This window comes from Scomber japonicus, chromosome 11, assembly GCF_027409825.1.
Source record: "Scomber japonicus isolate fScoJap1 chromosome 11, fScoJap1.pri, whole genome shotgun sequence".
In the NCBI taxonomy this organism is placed as follows: domain Eukaryota; kingdom Metazoa; phylum Chordata; class Actinopteri; order Scombriformes; family Scombridae; genus Scomber; species Scomber japonicus.
The window spans coordinates 25,965,058-25,979,100 of NC_070588.1; the positions used below are offsets into that span (position 1 = coordinate 25,965,058).

Here is a 14,043-nt window from a genome sequence, read left to right on the forward strand (position 1 = left end):
GCAGCTTTATAGTGGTTATTACAATGATTAGAAGTGTCTTTATGTACCAGTAGCTTTTAATTTAACCTGTCTTTTGCACTCATTCCTCAAAATATCACATTTGATTACAAAAACGATCTCATTCTGTTGTTGTGTTATTTCCTGCAGTGACAGTCTGGCAGTAGTGTTGTGCACTGTTGTGTTTGCATTTCCACAACCTGTGCTAGAAAACAGGTAGGTAGAAATCTGACAGAAAAGCGATTCTCCTCAGGGGCAAACACAAGGGAGAAGCAGCAGTATGCATGTTTGTCTCATCCCTATAAATGTTCCAGGCCACATGCAGACATTCATGGAACTTGTGCGTCTGCAGAGCCTGTTCACGCGGGCCCACAGCTGTGCAGGGTAATGAGGGATAGCATGCCACACGGGGCTGTAGGGAGCAGCTTGTTAGCATAGAGAGTTTCTGTTGCAATTTAATTGGATGATCCTGTCAGCACGTTTGTCTCCATTGGACAAGATGTCAGTGGCTTTCAGGCTGCTCTGTAGACAACACACCGCTGTCTACGAATTTACAGTTTGGACACAGATAAATCTGCTGTCAACAAGGATAATATTTCATAAACCTTTACGTTTGATGCATCTCATGTTCTGTTTCTTATAGCGTGAAAAGTCTATGGTGACCTAACCTAAAATTAGAGTGTAAAACAGAAATTTTAACCACTTTACCTGTCTCTTATCGTGCAGGTGTCAAACCGAAGCTCATTATAATTTCCCAGCAATCCTTGCTGCACATGGCTGAGGTTCATTGGCTGGCTGTTGATGAATATAAGCCGCATACACCCCTGGAAGGCTGGAGATGTGTAACGACAGTCCAGAGTGGGACAGCCTGGATGGAAATGACACACTGTGTATGAACTATAAACCTTTTGAGAAATATTCTATTCCAGTATGTTAAAGAGAGAGAAAATATGGTGTCTTAACGCTGCAAATACATTGGTAGCGCCCACTAACCTCCAAAATAAAAGTTGCCTCTTGATTCCAGTTGTTCCCACACTTCTATCATGGAGGATGGCTCATTATCCACAGTCAGAGTGATAGGTAAATTCCTCGTGTCGAGACTCACAGAATGCCACAGTCCGTCGTTGACTCTGTAATCTAAAGAAGAACATTTCAGATAAGGCCTCATGAAAATGACAAACAATTTAGCAAATGTGTTATTTGTGCTCTAAGTTTTCTTGCACTGATGAGTCGGTGTAGCCGTAGATCTCTAGGCTGTGAAGAATTTCTACCACTGCGAGCAAGCTCATCTCAAAGTGATATAGCGATTTCTCAGCAGCCACCCGTACCTGTGGTATCAGGGCTGCACACAGCCGCAGGGGAACATGATTGTTTATTATTAATTCCACCAGTGTTTGGGATTAGTTAAAGATACCCTTCATGGTTTTGTTATAGCTGCCAGCACTGCCTCATAATCCACAAAGTTCCTTCCCACAGTTGATTTTCCTTCAGTGACTCAGGAGACAGTCACACTCACAGAGCTCCCAGCCTTCAACATCACTCTAAGCTTCAAAATAACAAACAGCAAAAGCTCTCCCTCCTCGTCTCCTGTCATCATATTTTATCATTTAGACGTGTTTAATCTCTAAAGAAAGGATGACTCCGGTGACTTTTGATACTTTTAAATGCCTTTAAGTACATTTCTAAGATTGTATACACAGACTTTTACTTTAAGTCCTCCTTCACTCACAGATATGTTTTTCTTCTGGTTCCTATAGATACATGTTTGAGCTTCACTGTGCAGAATAATGTATATTTAGAGTTGTTTTCATATTCAGTTTCTCTGTTACTTGGCTATTTTTACCTTGAGGTATTGCTATTTTCACTCAAGTAAGGGATCTTAATACTTCTGCCATCATTGATCAGCTCCAACAACTAGACTGGTTGTGGGTTAAATAAAGCATGCAATGTAAGCAACACTCACATGTAGCACCATGAATGGTCCGTGAATGTGCACTAAATCACGTTTTACCTTGAACCTTTGTGACAAAGTGGATGAGAGCACAACATTTCTCCACATTTGCACATTTAAGCCATACTGTAACTTAACTATGCTTGTTAATTGTTTTAGCAATAAGTTCATCAGTAATCAGTAACTTGCAGATACATACTACTCCAGGTTTGTTTATGTTTTGCATTATATGTGGTTACAGTTCACATTCCAGCAAACTGTTTGGTTAACCCTTACATACTGTTCATATTCTACACCCACGCAGAATGTTCCAGGTCAATTTGACCCAGTCTAAGAATCCCCTCATAAAAAGTGTCTATACCACATTTTGAACCACAGACCTGTTAGAAAGCACCAATAGCTGATCTGACTGATCAATAAATGTGTGATTAAACCTTGATTAATGTTTCAGAGAGCAGAGAGTGTATTTCTAGGTTTTACACCACTTATTTTTGGAGAAAAAACAACTACTATCACACTATCATGTCTTATTTGACCTAAGACATGAAAATATAACATAACAATAATGATTTAAATGTATTTTATAGAAACTGAAAATTACAAGAGCTTTATGGAACTGTGGGGTTTATTGTATAACCATTAGAGCCATCAGTCTTCACTGCTACTGTACATCATAAAAAGAAATCCTCATAACTACTATCTTATTAAAACTATTAACTAGTCATTGAACTAAAAGACATGGCAATAGATACGGGTCACATTTGACCCAGAACAGCCTCAATGGACAAACATTAGTAACAACATTTTAAAATATTTACATTTTTGTGCATTTTGGGCAACTTTAGGAAAAGTCATCATATTTCAGGGTATTTGGGGTGTTACCTGAACAGTATGTAAAGGTTAAAGTAAAACACAGACAAGTACTGTTAAGTTTATTTATTGATACAAGTAGCATTGTTAAATGGCAGTTGGTTTAAGGGAAAGTAAATATGCTTCTGCCTAATAGATTGAAGGGCCAATTTAAGGGGTGAGATGGAGGTTTAGAGAGAACACGAATCAGAGGATGATGGTGTAGCTATGTGCATGAGATCATGCCTTAGTTTGTTTATCTTGAGTTAAGCCAGTTACATTTGATTGCTTGTATTCTCTTCATTTGTTTTGAGACACTGGACTGAATTAATCAGTTTTTACTCACTGAAAAAGAGTCTGGGTCGAGCTACTTCCACATGAAAAGACTGATATTTATTTAACACATTTCTGCCTGCTTTTCCAAAAAAGTTATTAAAAAACTGGCATATTTAATTGGACTCATCACCCTACTTCTCTCTATTAAATTCCATCATTACCCAAGCCCAAACATCTCTCTCTCTGTATCTCTTTTTAAACAACCTCACCCTTTGCTAAATGTTTTATTATTTTGATATCTGTGAACTGACATCCAGCTGAAAATCGATTCAAACTTTTAAAAAGAATCAATCAAAACCCAAAAAAAGAAAAGACGAGTAATGAGGCGACTCCGCTTGATCCACAAACAATTTATCTTTTAATCTACGGTGACAGCTCATCTTCGCCGAGCTTTCAGGAGCACAATGGCAGCTGTGAATGGAAATGACTGAGACACTTTTACCCCGTCTGACTGTGTGTTGGTCCCAGACTAAATTAAATTAGCATCCAGATTGAGCTGTGCTTCGACTTGGCAGCTCGGAGCGGACATGACGGCCATGCGAAATGCATGCTGGCAGTTTTTGTTTAGTTAGTCAAATAACAGTCAGCTTTCACTCAAGAGCCTGATGATGTCTGTTGCTTACAGTGGAACCTTTTTATACCAGAAGACTGCGAGTGCTGTCAAGGATTTTTTTTTCCCTCCCCCCCTACTCCATTAAATGTTTCAAGGAATAAGCTCTGCAGTCCCGAGGGACTACTGGCAAGCATAAGCAGGAGTTTCCCCCTCCCCTTTCCTGCTCATACCAATGTCAGATCTCCCTTTCCCCAAGTGTGACGTGTCAAATCACAATCTATATGTTGCACTGTTTTTATATCACATCACTATTACTATTTACCTCTCCTATCTTCTTCTACATCTCTGAGTACCCGCTGCAGCCTCTGGGGAATACACTTGAGTGTCACAGTTTCATGTGATTGAAAGCTGTTGTCGTAGCTGCCCCAAGTCCTCTCCGTTCCCGGTTGGCAGAATGAGATCGACACGGAATCTCGTTTCCAATGTTGTTACTCATTGGAGACTCGTGCGCTATGTTTACGCGTGTGAAAATGAGGCCCGTATATACTGTACGGCAGATCATTTCTGGCTTGAGCAGAGAACTAGAGGAATCGATACTCTTTCCACATTAGCGCTCCTGTGCACTTTAGCTCAAGTGCCAGCACCTCATCAAACAGGGGCCAATTGCATTTCTTCTCGTGCTAGTCTACACTGTCTACTTTTGACAGTGAAAAGGAAAGTTTTAAAAGCATCGAGGTGATGGTTCAAATACAGAGAAAGTGAGAAGAACAAGAGATTAAATATGGACGTTTAAATTATTCATAACAAGTTTGGTGAGCCCTGAAAATTCAGTTTAATGATTGCACTGTAAGACTTCTGCTGCGCTGCGTTTTGACATTGTCGTGAAGTATGTGAATCTGTCGCACTGTGAAGAGAAAGTGGGAGATTTAGATAGAAATAAATCCTCAGTTTGTTCACAACTTCCCTCTTTTTCTTGTCAGTGTGAACAGAAGGTGGAGCCCATACAGGAGAGCACAATGATTTCACTGCTGGGGTTGCACTTTGTTAATAATTACACTTTCCAGCTGCATTTGAGTCACCAAATGGCAGCTGTTTTAAAATCCTACAAGGGGACACCCTAACCTTGCACAGCACGCTCCTGTTTGCTCACCCAGCCGATCTTTATGCACCGCAGGAACAATAAAGATTTAACAGCTGTGAGTCCAGTTTTTCTGTGTGTGAAACATTTGCTGTCTGCTTCAGAGAAAACGTTTAGCAGTGATTCAGCACTTCAGTCGTGGAGAAGAGCCAGCGACGTCCTCCATCAAACATCCAAAATTTTACAGGCTAGAATTACATCTCAGTATGATTAAAATATAACAAGTCTCCATGCTGAGTAGTTGGATGAGACACAACTTGAAACATAATGTTATCAGAGCCGTAAAATAATATTTTATAAATGGGACTTGCATAATTATTCAATCAAGGAGAAAGAAACACTTGAGAATCCTTATGAAAATATGAAGGTATATAAATAAATAGGCCCAAACCCCTCATCTAGCAACGCCACACTATAATAATAAGGTTAGTATTATTTGCAAACTTGCAAAAATTTACTTCAAGTATCAAAAGTTAAAGTACTAATTATGCATAATGGCCTCGCTTACAGTAGTGTTATATTAATTATGTACTGTATGTACAGATATATGGTGACTGCGGAATGATTCATCCCTCTTGGAAATGTTCATGTTTTATTGTATTCAAAAAAATGAATAAAACAGGAATTAAAGCAGGTTTTTTTAACACTGATCAGCAGAAAAAGAAATCTTTTAATATCAAAGAGATTTCCATGAGGTGATCTAAATGACTTACAAATATAAGATATTAAATCCATCATCTGTTTTACATGTCAGATTCTAACAGCTGTGAAATAAATGAAGTGGGTTAAAAAGAATTTCCTTCTAAAAAGTGGAGTGGAGTGCAAGTGTGAAATAAGTAAGAATAGTATAGAATAGTATAGCAAAGTACTCGAGTAAATGTACTTTGTTACATTCCACCACTGAGATACTGTCTAGCCTGATACAGTTTGGTAAATTAAAGCAGGCAGAAATAGATGATATAAAAAAGAACATGGCATCCTATCTATGGTTGTCTTCTCCATCTATATTTCTCTGCAGCCCCTATCTGCTGAAAGTCCGGCTTCCCCAAAACAATCATGGTTATCTGTGATATCTTTGCTAAGCAATCCCATACAGGGAAGATTGGATGATATTTTTCTCCAAGTAATTCCGAAAAAACAGACTTTTTTTTTTGTTTATTGAAGACAAAGGTGATAAAAGTAAGGGGGGGGGGTGAAATACCTGGCTCAACCCAACTAGTTTCATGGATTGGAGCAGCACCATGTTTCTTTGTCTGCCTCAGTTGAAGCTGTAAACACTGGGCAGAGACAAGCAGACCTATTTTGGTGTCCTTGCCTCTAAGGTCTAAGTCAGAGGTGTCAAACATACAGCTCGTGGGCCAGAACCGGCCTGCCAATCCGGCCCACTGGATACCTTTGCAAAGTGTGAAAATTGCAGAAAAGTCATTTCAAATTTTCTGCTGCTTCAGGGGATTTTTTCCCCACCATGACCAGAATGCAATTCTCTGAAAAAACAATAAATACACACTGTGGTGATATTTAAAACATTCATATATTAAACATTGTAGAAAATGTTGTTAGTCAGCAGCTTCTCTGCAAAATAACCTAAAACTGAGACATAACATAGTTGAAACTGCACTTTATCTTAAAACATCTCAGACTGTTCATCTATTTTCTAGATAGATGGTTTATTATTGTGAAGTTATATATTATATATATTATATAGAGGTTAATATGCAATGGTTTTGACTAAAGTGAGTCTAAGTGAAGGTTGGTCTTGTGTTTAGGATGAATACAATAGGAGCAGCTGTTACTGAGCTGTGCTTGCCTCACTCTTCTCTTCCTTGTGAGGATTTTAATTCATGCAGAAAATAAAGTTTATGGCTCACTTAAGCTAATAAAACATGTCAGTTCTATGACATTAAGTGCAGTCTTTAACAACTCAAATGTGAATGCTAGAGATGTAAAATGTTTTCTATTTAATGCCTTGTATTCAAAGTAATTGCTTGCGTAGTTTAAAAGTGATCTAATCTGTGGAGATGATCAAATCCAATTATATAAATGTAGAAAATATGTAGTTATCTTAATTACTCATCACAACAAAGCTCATTTTTAAAATCAAAACCCAGGGCATTCAAAGACAGAGAATTCAAAGATAATGTTGGCAGGAAGTGGTGAGGGTTAATGTCAGAATTTTCTCTGTGAGAGTAAATTAATTCAGGCACAGTCCTCATAAGCTTGTGTTGTTTTATATGTGTGTGTGTGTGTGTGTGTGTGTGTGTGTGTGTGTGTGTGGCCTGCAGACTCACCGGCCGAGACCTCTGATTTCTGATGTCCTGAGCTGTGGAGGGTCAGGAGCAGACGGCTGTTGCTGATCTGCAGCTCCAGTCTCTGTGGTTCTGGGTTCAGCTGAACAGAGAGCAGCAGCCCGTTTGTGTTCCACGTCCTGAACTGGAAGCGGACAGAGAAACCCCCGGTGGCAGACGCTGCGGGCGGAAGCGACAGGAAGCTGCTGCTGGAGCTCAGGAAGGTGCAGGCCACCAGCTGGGGCTGCGAGCACGAGAAGGTCACGTTGCCCTGGAGGACGACAAAGCCAAGGTTGCAGATTTACACTTAGCACAGTCTGGTCTCATGTGGAATGGAGTGCGATTTGTATGGAAATCATGTTGATGTGCACAAAAAAATGGAACAGATGGTTAAAGAGCGATGAGCAAAAACCTTTCCCTCACCCCAAGCAAAATCATATTGAACTATTTAAACTGAGCAGCAATTTGTACTTCAAGCTGACACATTTGGAAATCTACAATATGATGCTTTTGCATATTTTAATTAATTAAAAAAAAAAACATAATGATTTAAAGAATAGTTTGACATTTTGGGAAATATGCCTGTCTTCCTGAGAGTTAATTCATGCATACTGTTCATATTCTACACCCTCGCTGTTTGTTCTGGGTCAATTTTGACCCAGCCTAAGAATCCCCTCATAAAAAGTGTCTATACCACAATTTGGGCCACACATCTGTTTAGAAGGCATCAATAGTCGATTAAACCTTGATTAGTGTGTCATAGAGAGTGTTTTATTGGAGAAAAAACAGCTACTATCACACAATATCATGTCCTATTTGACCTAAGACATGACAATACAACATACAATAATGATTTAAATGGATTTTAAAGAAAGTGAAAATGACAAGACCTTTATGGAATCATGGGGTTTATTGTATAAACATTAGAGCCATCAGTCTTCACTGCTACATCATAAAGAAAGAAATCATCATAACTAATATCTTATTAAAACTATTTACTATTAATTTGACTAAAAGCCATGTCAGTACATTTGACCCAGAACAGCCTAAATAGACAAAAATTAGTCACACCTATACAAAAGTATAACATTTTAAATATTTTCATTTTTGTGCATTGTGGGCCACTTTAGGGAAAACTCATCAATAATAGAAGGTAATAGGTAATAGAAAACGATTTGGGGTGTTTTTACAGCTGTTACAATGTCAAAACGGGTTCAATTTGACCTGAACACTATCTAAGGGTTAAATGAGAAGATTGATACCACTGTCTATACCGCCTCAGCCAGTTAGCTTAGCATTAAGACAGGAAACAGGGGAACACAGTTAGCCTTGTTCTGTCCAAAGGTAACAAAATCTGTCTATGAGCACTTCCAAACTTCATTTATTAATATGTTAGGTATATCTTGTTTGTTTACAGGAGGTTATATGCTGGAAGTTACTGCATCCGGCCAAGAGATAGTCAACTAACTGTTTGGTACTTGTTGTCACTTCATATTTACAGATATGACAAGCGCTGAAAAAAGTGAACAAAAGTATCTCCAAAAATGTCCAACTCATTTTCTTTAAGAATGTAATATGGGTACACCTGTCACAATATCTACTTTCTATAGCCTCTTAGCTGCTAATGTGAAGTGTGGCAATACGTGTATCATATGATAAGTCCATATATAGACATAATGATGTTGAGAATTATGTTATTGTATGATAAGTGGATAATTATTATGACAGACCTTAATATGGGGCAAACTGAAACTATTAAATGATGGAGCTAACAAAATCATTCTAAGCCTTCTTCTTTTCTTGTCATTTTAACATTATTTCACTTTAAATGTCAGAAAAGACTTTTTGAGCAATAGTAAAAAAGTCAGTGGCTCAGAGGCTTCATAAAGTCCAAAGTAAGCAAGTGTAAAATTAAGATGAAATAATAAAATGATTTCAAATTTGCTTGCTCTAAACCAATATGGTAGAGCAACCACGATAAAACTGAGTTAGGTTTACATTTCAGAGTTTAATTCTGTGCAGTGCAGAGGTGGTGTCAGGGACATCCAACCAGACCAGTCATGTCTGCTGAGGTCAGAGTCTTATCAGTCCCAGTGCCTGCAGGGATACACAGAGCAATCAGCTCTTTGACTCTCAATGTGATTCTCCTCCATCAACCTCAGGGAGATTGTCCCATTGAAATTCCATTACAGCCTCCATCATGGCAGCCGCTCTCTCCACCTCTCTGCTTTTGTTGTCAGTGAAGGACTTTTAACGCAGCAATCAGACTTTAAAGGCAGGGTTTGGCTGAGATGAGATGTGGCTTGAGGCTCGTTGAGGGTTGACCATGTGATCTGTGTGGCAGGTTGAGAAACCATTCACACAAATGGACTTAATGATATTGTTTTTATCATCACATTGGAGATGTAATGATTGTTTTCTCTTTTCTTTTCACTCTAATTTCTCACCAAAATCACTTAAATGGGACATTTAAGCTTCAGAAAACACCACAGCAAGGAGAAATAAAACATCTTTAGTAGAGTTATCACCATGGCTCTAGGGATGGCAATGCCTGTCTTTAGATCCTTAACCTTACATACTGCTCATATTTGGATCTTTCACAGCATCAACTCATAATAAGTTTCTATATATAATTTGGGAACCACAAATCATTCATGAATGACCTCATCAGTCATTAATAAATTGGTGATTAATCCTTGATGAAGCTTTTAAAGAGCAGAGAGAGTGTATTATTTAGTTTTTTTAATAAATATGAGTGAAAAACGCAACAAAAAATGTATATCAGCTGTGCACACATACTTTTAGAAAGGTGTAATATTACTAATTTTGTATTCTGGATCACGAGGATAAGTAATCAAATGTCTGACTGAAAGAAAGGTTTAGAAAGTGTGTTTTTTCTTCTCTAAAATGTAAAAAAATGGGTCAAATTAGACCCTGAACAGCATGTAAGGGTTAACAGAAATAAGAAATATTTTTTAAAAACTATGAGGACTAGGATGACATTTTCTACATGCATTCATGGTCCCCAGATGATGCATCATAATGTCTGTGGTAATCCCTTAACTCTTCATCTAGCACCATCATCAGCTGCTCCTTTGTGTTTAGCACATTAATTGCAGATGTTACCTTAAATTGTCAAACACTGTCAATTTGATACCTGCTAATCGTCGGCATGTTAGTATTGCCATTGTGAGCACAGCAGCAGTATTTACCACATTTACATGTGTTGCCAACTGTTTTCACTGGGGAAGTAACTGAATCCTGCTTATCACAAGACGTCCTCACATGCTAATTTGCCTATCTGAGACATGGTAATATAATTACACACACACACACACGCACGCAAACACACACACACACAAGAAACTGACTCTAACTAGCTATATTGTTGGCTAATTATGTTTTTTCCAAGCAGCTGTCCTCAATATACAGATAAATCTACCTCTAATATTAAATAATACATTATGCAGGCTGTTCCATAGACTGTAGCTGAGGTATAATGATAAATGAGAGATGATACAGACTCACTATAGATATCTGTCTGGTTTTAACAAAGCAAAATCAATCTTAAATGGTTAAATCATTTCAAATAAAACCAAAGGAGGAGTTTCCTAGTCAAACAATGTGGATAAGTCATAATACGATCATTATATATGGTCATTATATTACACTTATTCACAGCTCATTGATATCCCTGGATGATGATTGGTTCACTGAATGTGCTGCAGCTCTAGCCCACTGAATATAGTCAGTCCTGAGAGCCACAGCCACATTAACTAAAATATATTGGTGACTCCCTCCAAGGAGAGGAGTTAAGGTCTACCCACAACGTCTCTTTTTTAAAAATAACTCAGGAAAGATGTCTAAAGGGGCTGTAAAAGTCCCAATTGCCAATGCAGACTACTCCAAAACACCCTTTTCTCCATCCATTCAACAACCTACAATGCTAATGTTGCTACTTGTCCAACCTAGTAGCTGCACCTGCATGGTGAATCTATTTTTTTTTTTGCTTTGTCTCCATATGAGGTCACCCTGTAACCGTGCAGTTCTGGCAATTTAGAAACACTAGTAATTAGCTTTTCATCCATCTTTCAGTTCAAGCAGCGGTCACCAGTGATTGGCTGTGCCCTCAAAAGGTCACCGCGGCTCAGGTCATAGTATAGAAAATATTAACTTTCGGCACACCTTAATCCCATCGCACTGCAGACTGCAACACACAACATACACCATAATGAGGAGGCTCACGCTGTTATTACCATGATAATGTAAAGACGCCTTCAGCCTCATTGTTAGTGTGGATTTTTTTGTGCTGAGTCGTGAAGAAAAATTTACTGCATGACTCCACTATCATTGTCTGATTTTTGGCCCGTGTTGATATAATTAAGTTTAGTTCAACCACAACACATCGGACTTGGAGATGAGGCATGCAAGATTACAAACTGCAGTGTAACATCTATAGTGATAACAGTAAGATGAGGTTGAAACAGAGAGAAGAACAGTTCTAGCAGACAATCTCCAAGTCACAAGCTTGATATTTTCCTGCATATATATAGCTGTTAGCAAAGGTGACATGCATATGAACGAGCGTTCTGCATGGTAAGAGGGTTTTCAAATGACAAAGGCTTTCACACCTTTCTGAGCTTTTCAATGCATTAAAAAAGCGTATGCTTCAATCTCCAGGAACCCTGTTAAAATATATATACATGATATGGTTTACATTAGCTCATCATCAATATCAGTATCAGCATATATGTCACTGGTTAGTAACAATGTAGAAGTAAAGTGTTGAGTTTATCATTTTAATGTATAACTGTGTACTGTTTTGGCCATGCAATCATGCTGTCTTGTGGAATGTGCTCATTGCCATTGTTAAGAAGTTCAGTGCCACTTCCTCGCCTTGGTCCGTGTCAGGATAAGATAGAAGTTCTGAGTTTTGGGATGTGTGGATGTATGACCATTGCCTTGATCATGTAGGTCTGGGTGTCCTGAGGAATGCTCTCATTGACTCCATTAAGAGGCCTGATGATTACCAAGTTCCTGGCCTATGCCCAGATAAGGTAAAGGTTTGAGGTCTTGGCAAGAGCAGGAAGTGTTTAAGTGCCAGTAGGGCTGGGTATCTTTTAAAAAATTACAACACGAGTACCAATCCAAGTACCCTTGAACCTAGTATCACTTGAGTACTCCATTGGATACCCATTCCACATTTGGTGCACTTGCTTGTATCTGGTGTAACAGGTGTGTAGTGTAGTCACACTTTAGAGCGTTTAGGTGGCATCTTGACTGCTGAACTAAAATTCACCCTGACTTCACCACCACAGACGGAGTGTAGCTGCTGTGGCAGCGGGCTCATCACATGCTGCATTAAATCAAAGAACGCTTGTGTTGATTGGCTGTGAGCAAGTCCATACAAGTAGTCATATTTTCTAGCTCTGGGTGCAAAACGGATCGATTGCAGGTATCGTGTGACTAGAGACGTTTCAATATTACTTGGTATGTATCTATTTCAGTCAATACCTTAAATGTATTGAGCACCAATACCCAGCTGTGATGGATATGTACAGCTCAGTTCATTTCTTGATGTTTAATAGTCAAGTTTAAGATAGACTTAAAATGTTTTAAGTTATGTGTTTATGTAAAAACCTCAACATATTGTATATTTTCAGATTTTAAAATCTCAAACACTGACACCAGTGTCTTCCTAAAAAATCCATTATTTATTTAAAAAAACAAACAAACTAGGACACAGTTTCAAAGGGGTGGATCTGATACATTGCACACTATATGCTGTGTTGAATAAAAGTGGATGCAATAATGCTTGAAAATTGGAACATCTGAAAATCTATAAATGCAACTTACCACGCTGTGTATCTGTGGCTTGCGTCTCTTCGCAAGGTCTATGATATTGATTCCGTTGTAATAGAGGTTTTCCATGCAGCCATGGAAGTTCTTCCTGAGGAAGGTGCCGGGCTTACCGGGCAGTGGGATGCCTCCAAAACTCAGCTGTAATTAAAGGAGAACAGAAGACACAGAAATTTAGCCCATATTAAATATGTAGTGCAAAAATGTGGATTTATCCAGTCTATTTTTTCATTCACTTTATTAAAAAAATCATCAATTAAACTCACATTTTGGCTATATTTTACTGTACATAACCATAATGCATGAACTGCTGCACTTGGTGATTCATAAAGTGAGAAAACAACAGCCATTCACTGGATCTTAACATACATGGATACAGTATGTATACTTTTGGACTGGGGCTGGTTTTCATGGTGTGATCTTTAGGCTTTTTTCTCAGCACACATTTTGGCTTTTACTTGTGTTACTAATAGCGTAAACAATGGTCCTGTCCTATTTAAGCATGCCAGTAAGCCACGACCATGTGTCAGTGACTCGATATGCAACCTGTACCCTGAAACCGAAGCAGCTAAACAGGATTAAGCCATCATTCATTTTATTATCTACACCTGTGCTTTTGTCAAACATTTGCTATGCTACAGACATTTGGGGAAAGCATTTTTACTATTTCAACATGACTAATTTCTCTGAGCAAAAAACCATGCACCATAAAATAATTGTGTCCTGATTTTGGTCAGTAAGAACTCGACTGGCCTGCACATGGAGCCCTGACCTCAACTCCATCTAACCCATTTGGTATGAACTAGAAAGCAGACTGAGAGAGCCAGGCCTTATAAGCCCACCATTGCTAATGCTTTTGTGGCTGCATGGGAGCAAATCCCCGCAGCTGGGATCCAACCCAGGTGGAAGACCCTGCCAGAAGGATCTTGTAGCTGCATATTAATGCCCTTGTTTATCATTTATATATGGGAAATGTTCGGGCGTCCACATACTTTTGGTCATGTATAATTCAGGAATCGCACTGCATGCAACCTGTGTGTTGTTATTTTTAGAAACTAACAGTTCAGCCCCGTCT

The 14,043-nt window shown here is 38.6% G+C and overlaps 1 protein-coding gene across 1 annotated transcript in view; it reads right to left on the bottom strand.

The window, feature by feature from the left end:
- cntnap5a (contactin associated protein family member 5a) overlaps positions 1–14,043 on the bottom strand; it is a 68,124-nt gene that overhangs the window by 32,715 nt on the left and 21,366 nt on the right. The window contains exons 5-8 of the mRNA XM_053328212.1: positions 12,966–13,109; positions 7,109–7,380; positions 991–1,127; positions 706–865 (exon numbers count right to left, since the gene is read on the bottom strand). Coding sequence (XP_053184187.1) covers positions 706–865; positions 991–1,127; positions 7,109–7,380; positions 12,966–13,109 — 713 coding nt within the window. The remainder of the gene's footprint in view (positions 1–705; positions 866–990; positions 1,128–7,108; positions 7,381–12,965; positions 13,110–14,043) is intronic.